General features: G+C 28.1%; 3 protein-coding genes across 3 annotated transcripts; 2 read left to right on the top strand and 1 right to left on the bottom strand.

The window, feature by feature from the left end:
- Positions 1–6,300: 6,300 nt before the first annotated feature.
- Positions 6,301–8,370, top strand: Bm11060 (Uncharacterized protein; the record flags this gene model as incomplete). The annotated part of the gene is made up of 7 exons (XM_043082404.1): positions 6,301–6,354; positions 6,549–6,709; positions 6,778–7,014; positions 7,280–7,484; positions 7,603–7,674; positions 7,916–8,046; positions 8,253–8,370. The coding sequence occupies 7 exons, from the start codon at positions 6,301–6,303 to the stop codon at positions 8,368–8,370; spliced, it is 978 nt and encodes a 325-aa protein (XP_042938338.1).
- A 1,410-nt stretch (positions 8,371–9,780) lies between these two features.
- On the bottom strand, positions 9,781–14,071 carry Bm5190 (Ser/Thr protein phosphatase family protein; the record flags this gene model as incomplete). Its single annotated transcript, XM_001896523.2, has 10 exons — positions 9,781–10,118; positions 10,649–10,772; positions 10,935–11,126; positions 11,299–11,431; positions 11,576–11,655; positions 11,863–11,973; positions 12,401–12,574; positions 12,773–12,979; positions 13,356–13,509; positions 13,929–14,071. The coding sequence occupies 10 exons, from the start codon at positions 14,069–14,071 to the stop codon at positions 9,781–9,783; spliced, it is 1,656 nt and encodes a 551-aa protein (XP_001896558.2).
- A 776-nt stretch (positions 14,072–14,847) lies between these two features.
- Bm6921 (uncharacterized protein) lies at positions 14,848–20,246 on the top strand (the record flags this gene model as incomplete). Its single annotated transcript, XM_043082403.1, has 11 exons — positions 14,848–14,881; positions 15,009–15,172; positions 15,389–15,543; positions 16,184–16,325; positions 16,545–16,692; positions 16,903–16,985; positions 17,259–17,345; positions 17,701–17,854; positions 18,052–18,161; positions 18,898–19,099; positions 20,053–20,246. The coding sequence occupies 11 exons, from the start codon at positions 14,848–14,850 to the stop codon at positions 20,244–20,246; spliced, it is 1,473 nt and encodes a 490-aa protein (XP_042938337.1).
- Positions 20,247–21,388: the final 1,142 nt, after the last annotated feature.

Below are 21,388 nucleotides of genomic sequence, written 5' to 3'. Positions count from 1 at the left end.
GGGCAATGATTCGACGAGTGCTATCGAATAAGACATTGATGGAAAGGATAAGTCAAAGATATATTATTACTACTTATTTTCATTAATGAAAGCATGTTCTCAAATATTAAATTTGAAATTGAATTTAAGGGTAACTAGGAAATTTCTACCCTTAAATAAGAAATACACGGGACGTTGTAAACAAGAAATGTTTTCCTGAAGATATATTCATACTTCTATCAACGCAATTAGGTTAATAATGCTGGTGATAATGATGATGATGAGTATTTATGGCACTTGCAACAATTGCATAAAATATGCAATGTATTTGGATCCATCCGCAAACATTAATGAATGTTAAAGACGAAGTAATTATTATATTTACTATTTCCGTTTAAAATTTTATTCCGTTAATAAAACTTCATCACAGATGTTGTTGCATTCGCGTTATTATTGTTAATGGTTTAAAAAAATCTTTGCATTCTTCTTAGTTAAAAATTTTGTTCAAAAGTTAACGACGAATTGATACATTCATTTGGTTTTTTATTTCATTTAAATAAAATTTAAGGGTAACTAGGAAATTTCTACCCTTAAATAATAAAAAAATTTCAATTATTGAAGAGGAAGAACTGACGCAAATTCATTTCGATACATTTTTCTGAGAAAGTACTTTTCCTATTTATATTCAAAATCATTCAGTATCTCTTCTCAGTTTTCTAAAATCTAAAACATCTTTTCAACAACGGAATAATTGACAATGAGAAGAGAGAGCTGATGAAAGAAAAGCTCAATTTTATTTCTTGAGATTTTGATTTGGAGCGCTTGACGTCCTTGCATTGTTAAATGGTTACAATTGGTTTTACAGCAAATTTCGTCCGTATAAAAATCTTAATTTTTGCTGTTTCCAATTTCAATATGCTTTTTATCAGTTTACAAATAAAATTTCATTCTGTACAAATGGTTAAGTGCCGAGAAGATTTGATTTATTCGGTTCAATGGTGCAAGAAGACTTTGCTTACAAAGTTATATAGATCTATTTTTAAAACGAAATGTTAATTATAAGATAATATGTTTAAAGAAGTCTAAAATCATATGATGCAAAAGACAATAAAAGAAATCTTCAAAGTGAACATTCCGCAAAAAATAAATTCTTCATAAAAGATGTAGGTAATAGCTAATGAAGTGAATTTTCAAGAAGAAAATAAGAAAGTCATCTTCAATTGTAGAACAAAAAAAAAACTGTTCGAGAAGACAATTAAAGCATGAATTTCTTAATGAAACTAACAACTTAGCATGTTAGTTGATTTATTAAATTAAATCTTCTTTATCAGTGCTATTTGTGATCATTTTGCAGCAATTGTCTCCTGACTACGACAACATATAATGTCAAATATAGGTCAAACATCAAATTAGCAATGGGTCTATTTTTAATACTACAAATGTTATTTGTTATTAAGACGATATCAAATAAATAACATTTAATTTTCTCACAATGCAGTGGTAAAACATTCGATACATTTTTGTGTTCACCATCAGTTTTTTTATGCATAAAGCAATGGAAAATGTCTGAGAAATAACTTTAAAATAATATTGAGAATGGATGACAATGAAGAAATTGGAGTTTGATTTCATCGTGTAAATAAATTTTGTTACATATTAAAGCCAATGCCTAAGAGAAAATTTCACATGAATCTGTTGAAATCCATCTACTATTATATTGTATGAAGGACGGTAAATCTATATTTGATGAAATTAGAATCAGTGTTAAAACTGATTATAATGGTATAATAAAAACTGAAAAATTCACAGACTTCAAAAAAACGGAAATACCGATTTCATGGTATTATTATAATCAGAATGACTCCAACATGACTCTAACTTTTATGAATTTTTCAGAATTTGGATGGCTATTAACAGATTTCTAAGAACCATGCGGATTTCAAAAAGCTTATTCTTGTGTTAATAAAATTTTTTTTTCTTACTCTCAATATGTTTTACTTTGTTTCTCATAATATTGGCCAAGCAAACGATTTAAGTCCCGAAAACTTGCAGAAAACGGATTTTGATTGTCTCTTCGCTGTTGTATGAACAATTAACAACATCAATGCATAATTAGAATAATTTAGGAAATTCTTTACTTGTATAAGAAAAAGAATACTTTTCAATTTCTCTTTTTTGTCAGAATAATATTCTCTAGAGTAACATTTCAAGTTACCACGAAACAATCGCTAACAAACAGATCACTAATCTTTTTACGAGATGATCACCAGCAACAAGATCTACTCTAAATCTTTCTACTACCGGAATTTGTATATTTAACCTTTAATTTCTGATATCCTTGAACTGAAAGCTTTGTATTTTTCTACCGAATGATTCATATAAAGAGCTTAAAATTTTTTCACTTTTAAAAATTATTAATTATGTGCTTTTTAGTGTCTTTTAAGATGTCAATTCGGAAAATAAGACTTATAAAGAGTTGCAGATAAATAAATGCTAATACGGAAAATGAGAGTTTTGAGGAGCTGCAGAAAACTTTAACGAGCTGACTTGTTTGTCGAACCAACACATATTATTAGTGTGCCAGCTTGTGTATTATTATATAAATTAATGAATCAGACCGTGTGACATCCTATAATACGAAATTATAATTTCACTTCTTTTGCTTATTTTGAAACTGATTTGAGATTGCCACTGCTACTACATAAATGCTTGTCGCCCAAATCATATTCCGGTTGAAAATTCATGGAAAGCAAACGATAATTTTGAAGTGAATAATGAAAGTGAATGCAGTATAGAAAATTAATTTTAAAAAACTTAAATCTATATAAATTTAGACACTATTCAGTGATTATGGATTTCGTGCCAAAATACAAAACTGGAAAATTAAAACGTACCTCATTGTATAAAGATGTGCTGTCAAATTGATCAACAAATAGAACAATAATATTTGACAATAAAATTTTTGAATTAAAGAAAACAAAGGAAGAAAAAATTTTTCAATCTTTACATATCCAATAAGTTATTGAATCAGGATCCATATTATAGTGCATGATGCAAACAGTAATAAATCACTGACCAACAAATACTGCAAAAAAAAAAAATGCAAAGTAAGCCAAGCAGATATGACTATATAAAGGTGATTTCAATGTATACTAAATATAGAACTTGAATTTCTATCCATTACCTGTTTGAAGAATAATACTTCTTTTTTGTTGAAAGCACTACCAGTTGACATTGTAACATTTTTTCGCAGTGCCTGAAATTCGGTAAACAATCATTGCTGTATGTCAGACTTTAAGCTTAATTTGCAGGGAAAAAGATGCATGCATGAAGAAGCGTTTATTTAAGCAATCATTTGTCAAAAGTAAGCTTACTCTGCGATATGCAAGTAATTTGATCAAAGTAATGGAATCAAGGCATGCCATTATCATTACTATAAATACTGATAATGCAGCATCGGCATTGCTACAAACTTTGCCATAATAGGAATTTCCATAGAAAAAGCGATAAGATGAATTTTCATTAAATAAAAGCGAACAATCTTCTGTAAACAGTTTCTGTATAAGAATCAGTACAAAACTACAAACATAAAACCAATGTTAATAATAATTTAAACCATTAATAGATTCTTTTAAAGACAGTGATTCGTTTGAGTGTTCATTGAGATTGAGATAACAAATTCTCTTTCAAGGCATTGTAAAAGATATCCATCACTCAGTGAAATTGTCAAAGTATTTGCTGCTTAGTAAAGGTGACAAAGCATCTGCTTAAATATGATAAGGGTGGTAATAAAGGTAAAGGTAAAGGTTGATATAGGTGACAATCTTTTCCTATCATAACAAACTTACTATATAAATGTAGCATACATAAGGATGTTCCAGTTGTCCATGAGATGATTCCAACAATTAAACTTCTTGATTCTGACCATAATTGCTTGTATTTTATTGGATATAAAACAGCACATAAACGATTAAGGGCCACAAAGAAATGCATCAAAAGTGTCCCATAATATGGGCCATTTACTAGAACGCCTACTAGTCGAGCCAAAAATAACTCTGATGACGACAATATTGGAGATTTTCTGAAAAAAGTTTTGTAGGAATAACAAGTAACTTTGGCATGAATATTCAACAAATTAATGTAACTTACAAAGCTAAGACAATGGTACACCACGTGAAGAGCACAGATATTTCAGAATTTAAATCGAAGTTACTAATTAATTAGTTTTTTGAGTGAAATATCTACCAGTACAATAAAAAACTTTGCAATGCTCTCTTCAAAATTATTGCTTCTGACGTTGTGGTGCTGTATTTGTGCCTGTAAAAAAAAAAAGAATTAACAATAGGGAAAGTATTACCCATATAGATCTTAATATTTGAGGTTTTACCAACAAGTGCGTAAAGTGAAGCACTTAGCTTGAATTCTTTGAAGTATAAATAATAGATGAAATGAAATTTTAGAACTATGTATTACTGATATTTAATTGAGCATTTTCTTAATTTTTAATAATAAATTGTTACCAAAAGATGATGAAAACAAGATAATGAATTCTTTGAAGTATAAATAATAGATGAAATGAAATTTAAATTACTATTTCAATAATTTAGCACATTTTCATTAATGAGTGTCACCAAAAGGTGTGCAATATATGCTAAGTATTCCTTGTTTCATACCACTCTTCAACCTAAGGAAAAAATGATTCAAGCGTTGATATCGTCAAAGAGTAAATTCAGTTGAAATAGTTGAACAGCAAAATTTCAAAGGATTGCATTTGCATTGACAAAGATTAAAAAAGCAAAATAGACATGTTGGAATGATTACTAAGTTTACTGAAATCAACCTGACAGTTTTTACATATCGTTTCGCTTACACTTTTCTCAGAATACATGTGGCAAAAATATTCAGTATTTTGTTTTCAACAAAATAATGAATTTATTGAATTTAAATTACTTTCTGGCAGATTTTAATTATTTGTTCTATACTTTCATAAAAGTTCTCGATTGCTCATGTAACGACAAAAGAATATTCAAAACTTTCATCACTGTGAAGATTTGTTTCTTCATGTATCGATGAACAAAAAATATAAATTTGATGCAACAGTTTTAAGGAAATCACATTTTAGCAATTTTCAACCAGTAGAAAATCAATGGAAGTAAGCTGAACACTGCAAATTTTCCTTCCATTAAACAACAAATGAATAAAAATGCAAATAACTTTTAATCCATTGAATTTAACTCAGATGACAATATTTACATCCCTCAAATGTCTAAATGAGCTATAAAGTTAATTACATTGAATATTCAAAACATTCATAAAAAATCCAACGTAATGATATATATATATAAGGAAATAAAGATAGTTCAATAGGTCAAACTTTGGAGAAAATAAATCAAATACGATATTTTCCTTTTGAATCAATGATTCATACAACGAACTAATTAACAAATGATATGATTCACATTCACCGGATCCGGTTGAAAAATTAATAAATGATTCTTACAATGTTAGCGTCAGTCAGAATTATTGCGATTGTTCTCGATAGAAATATGAAATTAAGCCTGAACATGATAACTGATCCTGCATAGAACGGATTGCGAATACGTAATCGTAAAGATAATTAATTTGTTATTTTGGCACACTGTGCATTTCAATTTTATTAAGGTCAGCTTTCAATTCAAAATTAGTAATACATAGTGAAAGCAATTTGTAATCCTCAAATTTAAATCCTCAAGGTTTTAATGAATTTCAATTGGAACTAATCCTAACCACGTCCCATTCAAATACGAAAAAAATTGTTGGTAGCGATAATATTGCAATTTTCTAAAATTATTTTTTTAATCTAAATAAAAAGTAAAAAATCAGAGATTGTAAACTATTACTAATTAAATATGAAAAAGCAATTCAGGTGATTTTTGTTTTTCTTTTCCAAATTCATAAAAATTGTGATTGTTTGTATATACAAAATTTCCAATAAAATTGAAACGAAAGAATTTGATTTCACACATTGCATTGAGAAGAATCACAAACATATCTTCATAAAAGGTCCCTTGTTTACAACATACGGATATTTCTTATAGGTGGGAATTTTTCCTTGTTCTACTTAAATTCAATTTCAAATTCAGCACATAGAAAAATGTTCTCGAAAATAAAAGTAAGTGGTGATTATGAACTTTTGCACTTATTCATTTTCATCTATTTGCTAGCTTCGTTTATTTTATTGTCCCTTGCTCATAATATTTACGATCACTGCAAAAAAATTGAATGAGTCTATCGAATTTGAGTTAATTCTCAAAATTCATTGTATACTTATTCAATACAGTAATGGGAGGATACAATCATTTTGATGATAGCATAGCAATGATTTGCATTGCCATGGTTAGTGTCATCAAATAAAAATAATCATTTATTTTTCAATAATAATATGAAGAAAGACAAACAGGTATCATTCATTAATTGACATAGTGTTTTCGTTCTAGTAGACACACATTGTAATGGATATCAAAGAATATGGATTGTAATCTTGATTATGAATAAAGCTACTTAATTTTATAATTAAATAAGCATTATAGGTGTGGTTCTTTGGATTTGTCAGCAATGGTTTATCTTTGTATATAACACGTACGAGGTCACACTTCCGTAATGCGTTTGGGATTTTATGCAGCAGTTTTTTGATATGCAACTTGCAATCTATATCTGTGCTCTTCACGTGGTGTACCATTGTCTTAGCTTTGTAAGTTACATTAATTTGTTGAATATTCATGCCAAAGTTACTTGTTATTCCTACAAAACTTTTTTCAGAAAATCTCCAATATTGTCGTCATCAGAGTTATTTTTGGCTCGACTAGTAGGCGTTCTAGTAAATGGCCCATATTATGGGACACTTTTGATGCATTTCTTTGTGGCCCTTAATCGTTTATGTGCTGTTTTATATCCAATAAAATACAAGCAATTATGGTCAGAATCAAGAAGTTTAATTGTTGGAATCATCTCATGGACAACTGGAACTTCCTTATGTATGCTACATTTATATAGTAAGTTTGTTATGATAGGAAAAGATTGTCACCTATATCAACCTTTACCTTTACCTTTATTACCACCCTTATCATATTTAAGCAGATGCTTTGTCACCTTTACTAAGCAGCAAATACTTTGACAATTTCACTGAGTGATGGATATCTTTTACAATGCCTTGAAAGAGAATTTGTTATCTCAATCTCAATGAACACTCAAACGAATCACTGTCTTTAAAAGAATCTATTAATGGTTTAAATTATTATTAACATTGGTTTTATGTTTGTAGTTTTGTACTGATTCTTATACAGAAACTGTTTACAGAAGATTGTTCGCTTTTATTTAATGAAAATTCATCTTATCGCTTTTTCTATGGAAATTCCTATTATGGCAAAGTTTGTAGCAATGCCGATGCTGCATTATCAGTATTTATAGTAATGATAATGGCATGCCTTGATTCCATTACTTTGATCAAATTACTTGCATATCGCAGAGTAAGCTTACTTTTGACAAATGATTGCTTAAATAAACGCTTCTTCATGCATGCATCTTTTTCCCTGCAAATTAAGCTTAAAGTCTGACATACAGCAATGATTGTTTACCGAATTTCAGGCACTGCGAAAAAATGTTACAATGTCAACTGGTAGTGCTTTCAACAAAAAAGAAGTATTATTCTTCAAACAGGTAATGGATAGAAATTCAGGCATTCTCTATGAAACATATTTTTACCAACCTAAAATAAGTGTTAGAATTATTAAAATTGATCTATGTAATAACTTTTATTATTTCTCCAAACACTGTATTTTCCTGAATTACGATTACTCTCCCACTACGATGAAGTAGGTATCAATGATCGGAAACTCTTCAAACTGTGCTGTGATGAGACATTTCAATGACATTTTGTACAATACTGTGACACTTGTAGTCCTGCTTGGTTAGCTTCATCTACACAGCATCCGTTGCCGTATTAATAACTCATCCATTTCTATTTACAAATAAATGGCTTTTATTCTTATCGAGTACAATTATTTGGATACTGATGCAATCAACGGATGGGTATGCAACTTTTTCATTTTTCTAATTAAAATTGATAAATCAGAATAATAAGATCTGATTAATTATTCTACCTGCATATACTATAATACCTTCATCGTTTTTTTCAGTTTTATCAAGAAAATTTTCTAATTCTTGCATTCAAATATTTTAAATTTAATTATTTATATTCACTTTCTGCTGCTGCTTGGATGATAATTCATTTTCAGATTAGTCCTTCTAATTTTCAATTTCAAAATGATTTGGAAAACAAATTCCTGGATACCAACGTCAACAATAGCACCAGCGACGACCATTCATCGACTTCACACTATCACGAGACACTGAATTGTATTCTTATCTTGTTTGTTGATTATTTCGACTATGATATGACATTTCTTCCAATATTAAATATATCAAATATTAGCGTCCATTGTTACGAGTAGCTATTTTTATATTTCATTTTTCAACTGAAACTTCCTAAAATTTCATTTGATAAAAGCTGCGAATTTAGTTGTAACCAAATTCATTTGTATGATATTATCAGTTTCTTCTAGCATGGATTCAAGTTTTTTTTTTTTATTTGATTTGAATTTGGCATGTAAAATTTAACTAATTTAATGTCATCGCAAATTGTGTAATACATGCTATAAAGTATTCAGTTCTAAAGTATTTAGTTCAGATAAATGTAAGAGTTTTTTGTTTAAAATAATTAAACTTATAACTGATAACCAACAACGGCAATACAATTCATTGCAGTATTGCTTTCAAGTATTATATTGTTATTGTCATTATTGTCACTTGGAGAAATAAGTTGAAATTAAAGCAAGAAACATTTTTATTAACAAATGTACTAAGCTTTATTATCAACTTTTTCGGCATATATACATTTCTTTCATTTCTTCAACTTTGACCTTTATCATTGATTTGTTGATCAAACTAACAAATCAACTGAAAGATAACTATTTTAATTGATATGTTTCTGTGATAGTTTAAAGCATTTGTATGAAATTCAACAAAATGGCGAAATTTTCAGCACCAAATTTGAAGAAGAGGTGTAGACTAGGTTCACACTGGAAGTTTGTATTGCTTAGAACCACAAAAAGGTGAATTCCGGTTTTCCGTTATTTTAAATAATTCACATCACTATTTTGAGCAGTACAACTGATAAAAAATAAAAATGTAGTTGATGAACAGATTTGAAGCGAAGTCATAATTAATTAATTAGTACTGAAGATGCGATTTGAATAATGAAAACAAATATAGCTAATATAAATTGTTGGAAATGTGCCACTGCGATTTTTCTTGATCGCAATTCTCGTTGACAGTAGTAACTGTGACATTGTCAACGCGAGACGAAAGAACTTTTACTTACGCACAAATTGTCAAACAAAAAAAAAAGCAGGAAAGAAAATAAGAATTAGCACATAGGACCCACATAAAAACAAGTAGCAATGATAATAAAATTTCAGTTGAAACTTTAGCAGATATAAACATAGGAAACAAAATGACCTCAAAATCTTAGCATTATTTGCATAACTTTAATAAATAGATTTGTGTAAAGTTAATCACATAAATTTACAGTGACAAAATAACAAGGCAACAAGTAATCTTCCTACAGTGAATTTTCATTTTAAACAAGTTGAAAAGTTGAAATATAAGAAAAAGATTTTAGCATATTCTTTCCAAGTCGTTCGCCCTTCTTATCTTTGTGCAAACCGAATTCACCTACTCCAATACTTTTTAAGTTTTACATTGTTATCTTTGACTACTTCGAACTTTGTCAACTTTACTCCTCTCTTCTACCTCTACAATTTCCACTTCTGGTACCATTGCTGGTATTTGACCAGCGGCAATTGTTTTCACAATTACAGGTGTCATACAATGTACAGTAACCCGTAGCTGCGGGTCAATATATATGCTTGTTGCAAGTTTCACGTTGTTGCAGTTACTAGACCAAATAGATAGCACTTGCTTAGATGCAAACGTGAAATGACCCTTCTCGCATGGCGTATGCGTACGTATAATCAATTTCATTTGCAGTCGTACTATAAATTCCTCAATTGCTTTAACACCAAAAAGATGACCTCGGCCACCTAAAAATAAGAAAAAAAAAATGAAAGATTGATAATTTTAATTTAAAAGAAATTTTCATTTCTGATTTTACTAGTCGAATTTTAAAATTACATCGACAGATCTTGTAAAAACAATTTTCAGCATAGTATCTCAGATGTTTCAGAATTGGAGACTACTAAAATTTTAATATGATTGGGTTAAAAAGAAAAGCAATTAATTGACAGAGTAATTTGATATCACCTATTATCTAGCTTAATCTTATCAGTAATATTTTTCAACTCTCTATTATTTACCAGATGAATAACTAATTGCGCTAAGCAACTCCGATCACGTCATACGCTTAAATTAGCGTGCTCATTAGAGTAACCGAGAATGAGCAAACGTTATACTTGAGTAAGGATGAATCATCATGTTTTAGTATTCAGTAAAAAGTTCTTAGTTTATCTCCGAGAACGTCAATGAGAGAATTTATAAACGAGAATGATAATTTCATTATTTCGATTTATAACATCTAATCATCACAACTTGATTCAATTTCAGATGTGCTAACCTTTAATTTTTTGAAATCTTTCAACAGCAGTACTCGGCATTCCCAGTATTAAATCACAGAGAATTCGATAGTTCCATTTCAACGGTGGCCTTTCAATTTTCTTTATTACTTCAAGATTTTCTAGCTGGAAAATTTATTTGTTCAACTCATCAATTTTTCCAATCAGTAATGAACTGACAAAACTCTAAATCGAATTTTCAATATTATTACTTATTTCAATTATCCCTGTTTTTTTTTTTTTAAAAAAAAAAATGATAATAAAACTGACAGAAATTCATGTACTAACTTTTGAACTGATACCGGAATGTACGGCAAAAATTGTATTGCCAATTGTAGCAGCGATAGGCATTTCAGAGCAAATTCTCGTGATAAACGCTGACAACACTATGCATAGCTTAACCGGAAAACGTTTTCTAACTTGAAAAGGGAAAAATTCCGTAGCTCCACGTATTATATAAATGTGATTTGGTGTGGTCACCTACAAAATTTGAAATTAACAAACAAAGTTTTCTGTAGATGAATCAATAATACCCAATTTATTATTCGGCTTAACATGTGATATTAATTGTTCATTTGCACTGATATCAACATTAGTTATCACAGTGTATCACATTTGAAATTTCATTTTACATGAAAATTTTAAAGCATACTTTATACGCTGCCAGAAAAGCAAGTGTTTCAACAGATTCAGCACATTCTTGATCGATGATACCACCAAGAAAAAGATATCGCCGTTTTGGTGGATATCCATATAATTGGAACCAACGTAATAAGTCAGAATACCTAATTAAAATAAGATGCTTAATTTGGATTACATTCTAAAATACAATCCAAGAGTGATTTTAAAATTTATTCTTGCTTTTAAATATATAAATTGATGATATTTGTTTTGAAATGGAATGAAAAGTAGTTGGATGAAAAGCTGACCGTCCACGAAGTTCACCGATTACCACAACATCGGTTGAAATTTCTAGAAGTGAATCTTCTGTACGTAAAATTTCACTTAACTGTAAAAAAATATTTTATAATAATTTTACATTTCATTCAAAAAATTATGAAATTTGAAATTGCTTTTCTAAATAGCAAAGAATAATTTAGAAGTGAATTAAATGTATGCTAAATTTGAAGAAATTTACTAATTTTAGAATGTAAATATTTCTCTCGAAAATCTCTGCACGAGAATTGAGCAACAAAAATTTTCAATGAATGGATACCTCCGACAAAAGCTCATATAACTCAACTCCTTCAATGTCAAAGAATCCTGGTCCTTGTTCAATCATACGAATTAAAAGACTTTCAAATTTGGTTGGTTCAATACGTGTAATCTAAATCAATAAACAAATCTAACTGAAATTTTCAGTCATGAAAATTAAAATTTTCCATTAAAATATTTAATAAATTCACTAAATTATGCTGACATTGAGAAAGAAACCTTATCTTTTCCTGTCCTGTAGTTCTTTCAGATGAACTGAGCCATATAATTCTCTCGGTTTTATACTTATTTGGTTTTTTTTTTTTTTCTTTCGCTACTAATTTTATTCTTTTCGATTTACTCTAGCTTCCAGGTATTTTTCCAAATATTGTCATAATTGTATGAGGTAAAGAGATAATAAGTTTAGAACAGGTGATCGATTCACTCAGGTATGAATTTACTATCTGCTCAATTAGTACAATTGACAGAAAGATAATAAATTTGCGCCAAGTCATCAAATCAAGAAATAATGCCGAAATGTTTGCTAAAAAAGGAATTACCACTGCATAGTCAAAGCCCAATGATTCGTGAATCTCATAGTTCACGTAAGTGATTTCTTCGAAAGGTGTCCTAACTGTTGGTTCCTCCACGTTACCTCTGTATTCTGCTAATGCTCTCATAGCTTCCGCAAATTCCTCAATATTTAAACATCCATCGAGTGGTTCACCAGTTATCTACAAATTTTCTGCATTCATTATGCAAAACTAATAATATCAAAAGCAATAGTTAATTACTTCAGTGTTAATTAAATTTCTTTTTTTTTTTTTTTTTTGCTAAAGTATTTGTCATAAAATATTAAACATTTCACAAAATTCAATTGCAGATTTCTTTTTATTTTTGCATTAAAATTTTAGAAAAGAATTGAACAGTACTGGTGGTGAATCTTTGAATATTATTCCTTCTTTTTGCAATAATTCGAAATCCAATTTTGGATTATATTCAATTTTTTTATATGCCTCAATCATCCATTCATGGATCAATGTTGATAGTATTGGATAAGAGATAAAAAATAGTAGAAGAAGTGGCGTTAATAAACGAGCCAGGATTTGCATACCTGGTAAAAACCTGAATTTCTTTTTCTGCAATCAGAAAACATTTAGAAAATTTTAATATTAAATTCGATTTAAATTCATTTTCTTGCAAATTAAATGCTCTACAAGCAAATGGTTGAATTAGAAATAACGATTCTTCACATATTCTCACGGATTTGACGTTTTTTTCAATTGAAAAAGAGAGCAAAAAAAAAAAAAACAGATATTTCAGTAAAGCATAATTTTACCTATCTAATTGTATTTGTTTCAAATATAAAATTTAATTTTAAATATTCCATTGTAAAGTTGACGAAATAAGATAAATGTAAAAAGTTTAAGCTAATTTATTATGCAAAAATCTGATAATCAAAAAGTTTTAAAGTAGATTTACTGATGAATTATTAATGAAAATTAACTAACTAACAGTAATAGCAAAAAGCGGCATTTCCTCCCAGTTGCAGCGGTCAAGTAAACAACATTTGATATCATGAGTTAAATTGCGCAGCAAACACCATTCTCGATTTAAAGGCACTCTTGGACACTGCTTTTTACACCATCCTGTCACGTCACAGCGAAAACTGACTCGTATTTTGCGTGACCGAAAAAAAAAAAAAAAAAACGAACTACATATTTTGTTTCAGGACTAAATTTACTTTAAATTTTGCTGCATTTCAGCTGATACAATAGAGGCAAGAAATGTCATTTCGAGAATTGACGTCTTTTTTAATAAATTTAAACTTCTCTCAATTGCTCTTATAATCAGAAAAAAAAGTGACTGATTTAATGCAAAATGTAAATTAACGATTTTATAAGAAAAATTATTTTAAGCGAAAAATTTTGCACGACAAAATAAGAAGCAGAAAGAATTGTTCTAATATTTAAATTTTAAAATTAAATGAACATAAGATTATATTATCAGTGATTCATATTTTTTTTTCATTTTAATTCAATTTTAATTCAATAATTTCTTCGATTAATAATCAATCAAATAACTAACTCTGTGCTTCGTGATACAACACATATTGCCTTCTCGGGACATAATAATTGGAAATGTTCATTGCCGCATTGCTTCGATGACCATACAGCAGGTAAAATGGCGGTATTGGATAGTAGAAAGATGAAACAACCGCCTAGGTGCATCCTTTTGCGCAACAATTACTTCAAGCTTCCATTTATTGTCAATTTTATATGAATTCTTTGTGGAAAATCTAGCAAAAATGTAAAAGCAATTAGTCAGAACATTTATTCAAAAATTAAGCGCTTTTTTCTCTTTTGTTGAAATAAATTTCATACCTCAATGGAACATCGGAAATTTTAATAACAAAAAATATATTAACAATAATTAGCTAACAGTTATTTGAACGAATTCGATTTTTTTCATTTTGATATTAATAAGTTATGAAAAATTTCAAAAAGTTATCATTGTGTGTTTTTAGATTTAATTATTGTTTAAACAAAATTGGATAAATTAAATTTTTTTCAACTATTATCTAAATAACAAATACATTAAAGATTAAGCAATAATTTAACAATATGACGATAAACTAGTAGAAATAAATAAATTCAAACCAAAATGATTTAATATTTTAATGTTATGGCTTCAATGTTAAAGTTGTAATAATGATATTAATTAGAAAATATAACATTTATGTGAGTATTTTGATAAATTTCTTTTACATTAGTCCAAGTACTTTGATAAATTTCTTATGCTTATGCTTTTAATAAAAGAAATTTTTAATTTTTTGAAAATTTCCTTCACTTTAATTTCAAATTTCATAGACATATTGTTTATGCAACAAAGTAGATAGCATTAGTTATGGATGATGTATCATCGATATTTAAACATATCAAATTTCATAAACTGTCAACATTACGATTATACTAAAATTCATGAATTTGTTGAAAAATTAATGATTATGTCTGGCATGCAACTACGAATTAAAATTTACGGTTAGATTTTTTGAATTTTTATATGACTTTAGGAAGCAGTTTGAAACGTATCAGAAACTTTTTGCTTCGAAGCCTTTCGTTCTTTAATTTTAAACTTGAAACCTTTTTATATTCTTTAAAAACTTAGTTTTGCTATGTTTGGCTATTGCAACCGGATACGTAACAGTGGCAAACAGAAAACTGGAAGAAGCCTTAATGAAAACATACAATCGGAAACATCGACCAGTAAAAAAAGATTCGACAACGATGCAAATTCAAATTTATCTGTTAATTGGACATATTGAAAAAGTGGTACAATATTTTGAAAGCTTTTCAAATGAATATGTTAGGATATGCTTATTGATTGACTCAATTAAATTTCAAATTTGATTGACTTATTGATTTAAGTAAAATTAATTAACTTATTATTGCTTCTACAAATAAAGCTAACAAAATTTTTATATGCAATCTTAAATTTAATTTTTTTGGAAATCCCAGTATTACTGATTGAAAAGAAAAAAGCAACAGGATGAAGAAGAGCAAACGATGTTACTTCATGGATTATTGTGGACATCGTGGACCGATGAATATTTAAAATGGGATCCTAGCAAATATAATAATACAAGACGAATCGCAATTGAAAGTTGGAAAATTTGGCAACCTGCTCTTTCGCTTTATAATAGGTTTTGAAATTAGTTTCTTTCATCCAAAGAAGAAATTGGATTTAAATTAATTAATGAAATAAAATTTTTACTGATAATATTGTAATCATTATCATAAGATCCTCGTATCAATATGAAATTTACCCATATTTTCATAACCTGTGGACTGATAACTAGTTCTTACTAATTTCAGTTTTTTTTTAATAGTTTTCATCTTCAATCATCATTGCCTTTTTTTTAATGTAATTGTTAATTTCAGTGTTTAAAAGAATTTTAATTCAAATCTTTTTTTTTTACAATAATTGATAGTTTCAATTTATAAATTCTATTGAATGCAAATGTATTACTTCTATCAGTCAAAATTTCCAAATTTCATGACAAATTTTAAACTGAATAATAATAATCCAAAAAAAATATTAAATGTGAAATTATACATCATTCCAACTACAGAACTAAAAATAAATTTCATAATAATAATAAATATTAAATTAAATTTTTGAATACCAAAATGATTTTTTTTTTAGAAAACAATGCGAAAAATAATTTATTATTTGATATATTATTATTTGAAATAATAATGGTTAGCAAAATTTAACTTACCCAAAAATATAGCAATATTATTTATCATTACTTACTCTTTAGCACTACCAATACATTCCAGTGCACGTGGTAATAGCTGGTATTTACATATGGGTGGCTTACCAGCATCAGTAAACAATGATGGCAAAGTTTGGGCATCTGGTTCTTTCAGCTTTCACGTAACATGCTTATTTGATTTTACTAATTACCCATACGATGAACAGGTAATTCTAACTCTTCAATTCCTATCAAATTCAATTAACTAATGCTTAATCATTCCAAAGCTTATTTTAGCATATTTCAATAAAATTTTTAAATTTTAGTCTTTTCATTTCAAACTTCTTTGCACACTTTTGTTTTTTGCATATCATATTCCATCCTTAGTGTATCCGTTTGATTGCATATCTTACGTCTTTCCAGTTCACGTTCACGTTTTATTTAAGGAGTGTCCTATTGTGATTGCTGACTGGGTATATGATCTTTCTAAGGTGAATTTATCAGATCCATCTGGAAATGCAAGTTTGAATAAACCAGCAATCAAACTTAGTTATGATCCGCTCGATAATACAAGCATGAAACGTCATGTTGCAGGTATGTATAAAATAGAAGATTAGAAATAATGATTCACGAGTGAAAATTGAAAATAACTTCAGATCCTATAGTTTGTATAGCTTCAAAAGTTTACCTTCACTTTTGCTTTTTAATTAATTTTTTTTTTTTTTTTTTTGTTGCCGAAAGTAAGCTTTTAATTTTGAATTGGAAGATGAAAATTGAAATACTTATTTCGGTCTCGTTGTTTAGGCTGTTGGGAAGTGAAAGATACGTGGCGTCGTCAATGCTATTGGGGACCAACAGGTTGTCGGGATGAGTCACCAGACAGTCAGGTATGAAATATTATTAAAATAATTACAATTTTCGTTCTAATCGAGAAGTCAATTGCTTTATTGTAATCGAAGCTACTTCAGCAATAACAAAGATTGGATAAGTCTGAGAGCACAAAGATGAAATTAACATTCATAGCTGTTAGGCTTCGTTCAAGAAGTAAACAAATAAAGGTAACAAGTAGGGTAGTTGTCACCAGCCATGATTAAATGAAGTAAAAGCTATTAAAAATTCTTGCATGAAGTCAAACTTGAAATCAGACTTCATTTTTACAGCCTGAATGGTTTTGGTCATTGATTGAATTTGGTGTTCGAATTAAGCGCAGAGTACCGTATTTTGCTTTAACAGTTATCGTACCTACCGTAAGTTAATAATTGATACTAATTATTCATTAATTACTAAAAACGGAAGTTGATTGAATAGATGTAAAAAAAAAAAAAAAAAGTTCATGTAAAATAGCATAATTAAGTGATGAATTGCTGTGTGTACAAAGAAATAAAAAGTTATTGTTAAAAGATTTGCTAAAAAGATAAATGAGATAACTTCATGATTTTGAAATTTAGTGCAACCTGTATACAAGTTAGCAAATTGAAAAATGATCGGTATTCAGTAGCATTTCCATCAATTTGTTTATTTGCTGACCTTTGACCCATTAAATTGATTTTTGTATTATAAATGTTGTGAAAAAAAATTACCATTTACAAAGGTTCTATTTAGATAACCACCTGTTTTCTGACTTTAATGGTCTTTTGGATTGACACAATGTCATTAGCAATTGCTACAACAGTAATGAATGTACTCTTACAAGGATTGTATAGTTGGGAATTTATTAAAAATTTACCACCTGGCAGTGGTGGCGTACCAAAAATAGGTGCAGTTTATATTATTACTTTTGTGATTAAAATTTTTGTTGCAAAGATTTTCATTTGACCAACAAATTAAATATTTTAATTATCTTGGTCTAATTATATATAATAAAAACATATTTTCTTAAACATTTACTTTAGGAACAATAATTCAAATAATTTCTGATTTTAAACCTTTCAATGGAATTTTTATTAATTTCAGTGTCATTTTATGGTATGAATCTATCGTTGACAGGAATAACATTTATGCTACATGTTATTATCGCTTATTTGGTTTACATTTTACCTGAAAATTTGGAATTACCATTTCAGGTAGATTACTTTTTTGTATTCTTTTTAATAATATGAAAAAATTTCGTCTAATTTGATTTTCCGGAAATTTTATTATTTAGAACTAATAGGTGGTTAATTAAAGTCTATTTAATCTTTTCTATTTCTGATTCAGTTAACTGATATAACGGAACGATTGAAGCAGCTGAGACCATTCAAAGTTAAAGGATTTTCATTCGACCCACAAAAATAAGTTTTACTTTTTTTTACAAATATTTTTTCATTTTTTTTTTTTTAAACTTTATTTACTTTACTTAATGTAGTAATTGCAATCTTTAATAAAATATTATATATATAATATTATGCTTCCAAATATTTAAGTCAAACATTACAGCTCATTGGAATTTAAAATGATATAAACTATTAAATGCAAAATGCTCGGAATTTTAGAATGCAATAAAATTTGCAAATTTATATTAACTAAGACAATTTGTTTGGCTGATTTTACAAATATTTTCGTGGAATTTTGGAAATTTGACGAAGTTTGATGTTAGCATTACTAAAAATTAATTTATCAGTAATGACAGATCAATGATAATGATAAACTTAGAGTTTAATTATTGAAAATTAATACAACATTAAATCAATAGCAATTATAATAGAAGCTGAGATTTGAAAAAAGATCATATTTTTGTTCGAAATATTTTACATGGTCAAGTAAAATGAGACCCATAAAATCCTTTTGTAACTTTTGAAAATACATAAATTAAAATTTAAGCTTTTGATTGGTGATTATCAAGACAACGAATACAATCAACAAGACCATCAGAAGCAGCGACAATGTGACAATATCATAGCGATGGATCAAAATCCCACATTTTCCTTTATCACTACTACTGCAACTGCTCCAGCAACAGAATTACAATTGAATCCTGCAGTGAATGATGGCGAGAATATTGCATTGACTGATAATTTATCACGTATCATTTAATTGAAGCATTATAAACTGATAAGAATGAAAAGAGAATTCGAGAATAATAGAAAACATTTAAAATAAGAAAATTATTTTAATAAAATTAATAATTAGTTCAAGTAGAATTGAAATTCCAATATTTACTTTTATTAAATTGAAATAATTATAAAAATGATTTCCATTTCCTCTCGAAAACGATAAAATTTTGTAGCAATTTATTTTACTATGAGTGGAACATAAACTGTTCAAGTTTTATTTTTTTTTTTTTTAATTAAAAAATTTTTTAAAATATATTTCTAAAACTTACACTTAAAATTTTTCAAATTTTGATTAGCTAAAATAAAATTCCATCGTTTAAAAAAAAAAAAAATACAAAAAAAATTTAGGAGAGGAAGCATTTAGTTGCAGCTTCGGAAACTTAAGCGATGATTTACTAAATTAACTATACATATTTCAAAATTTTTTACCAAAGATTTAAATGAAATGCAATAATTGAATAAATAATTGTCCAAATATGCAAAAATATTTTTTTTTTTTTTAACAACATTTGAAGGTTCAATTTTTTTTGTTAAAACACAATTTTTGGAGTTGCGAAAAAGTAAACAAAGGCGATAAAAATTGAAATGAAAGAAATAACGAAAATTAATTCTTCTTGTCCATCCTAAGTATTTTGTTTCATAAATAACTTAGCAGTTCGTAGGCGAAAAGTGACGAATTACATCTCCGTGCACTGTCTACGATAGCAGAGAATGCGTAATTACGATTTCAGATGCGTCTATTCGCATTTCAGATGCGTCTATTCGCATTTTAGATGCATTTATTCGCATTTCAGATGCATTTATTCGCATTTTAAATGGTTTCTATTCGCATTTCAGATGCGTCTATTCGCATTTTAGATGCGTCCATTCGCATCTTAGATGCATTTATTCGCATTTTAAATGGTTTCTATTCGCATTTCAGATGCTGTTTATTCGCATACTCCGTCGCAAAGTGGGAATGTGACAACAAGTGACGCAAATGCAGGAACGACAAGAAAGAATAGCGACACTGCTGGATTTGGCCATATTGCTCAACAATTGTATATTATCAGAAGATTGATATTTTTCTTGTTCTTTATCATTTATATTATTTCTATACCAATTTGTTTATTCTGATTACTTTGTGTTATTTGGTAGCTTTTTCATAGTTACCGCCATTGGATTGAAACAACAATTAAAGTCGATGACCATTTTGTGAATTCAATTAAAATTAATTTCATTCATTTCAATCCAATTCAAATTTCTTTCATTAAACTTCAATCATACCTAGCTTGCTTCAATTCAAGCAATCTTATTTCATGTTAATTTGTTTGAATTCAATTCAGTTAAATGATTTATCTCTTCACGTCTCACTATCTTCACTAACTTTACACATTTGAAATATTTCAATCAAACTATTTATATTTATAGTTGAATACACTTTAACAAATGTTATCAGTAATAAAGAAAAGTATTCAAATGAATGTTTCAGTGCAATTTTATGAAATTCAAAATAATGCATCCAATTTATCTTCGTGACAAGCAACAAACTTTCATTTTTCTTTTTTTTTTTTTTTTTTTGCAAGCCGAAAAATGCATAACACAAAAGTTAACATCGGTCGATGTATTATGCGAGAAGTAATGACAGTAAGACCAGAAGTGAACTAATTTCAGAACAAGTAATTCGAAAAAGGAAATTGTTTACTTCAATGATCAATAATCATAAACTTATTTCTTTTCTATTAGAAGCAATCAACAAATTCAGGTGTAAATTTCTAAAAAATTAGAACTGTAATGTTTGAATATGAATTATTGATTGATTACGTTAAGCACTTCGGTCAGATTTAAAAAATAATTGCTTCACAATTGCATGTGCAATATTTGAAATTCTTATAAAAATTTAATCGTACTACATTTGATTGTCATGTACGATGCTAAATTTTTTAGCTTTTATTTTGATAGATTGAAATTGAAATGATAAACACAATTTTAAGTAAAATTAGTAAAAAATTTAAAGACAATTTTCAATTTAAAAAATATAAAGTTATCGGACATAACAACAAGGTACTGAAAAATTCACAATCGCTGGAAATTCTTTAGCTTTTTCAAAATTTTACAAATAGGTTATACGGGGAAAAATGAAATGAATAACATTGATAGTTGATTCAAGTCAATTAGCATAATGTGGAATAGTTGAAGTATTTAAAATTATTATAAAAATTAAATAGAAAATGAGAACAGGAAAATGATTCAACTTTTTGTCCTCTTTGTTTATAATT

This window comes from Brugia malayi (genome assembly GCF_000002995.4).
Source record: "Brugia malayi strain FR3 genome assembly, contig: Bm_v4_Chr4_scaffold_001, whole genome shotgun sequence".
Classification (NCBI taxonomy): domain Eukaryota; kingdom Metazoa; phylum Nematoda; class Chromadorea; order Rhabditida; family Onchocercidae; genus Brugia; species Brugia malayi.
This window is presented reverse-complemented; position numbering and strand designations above follow the sequence as displayed.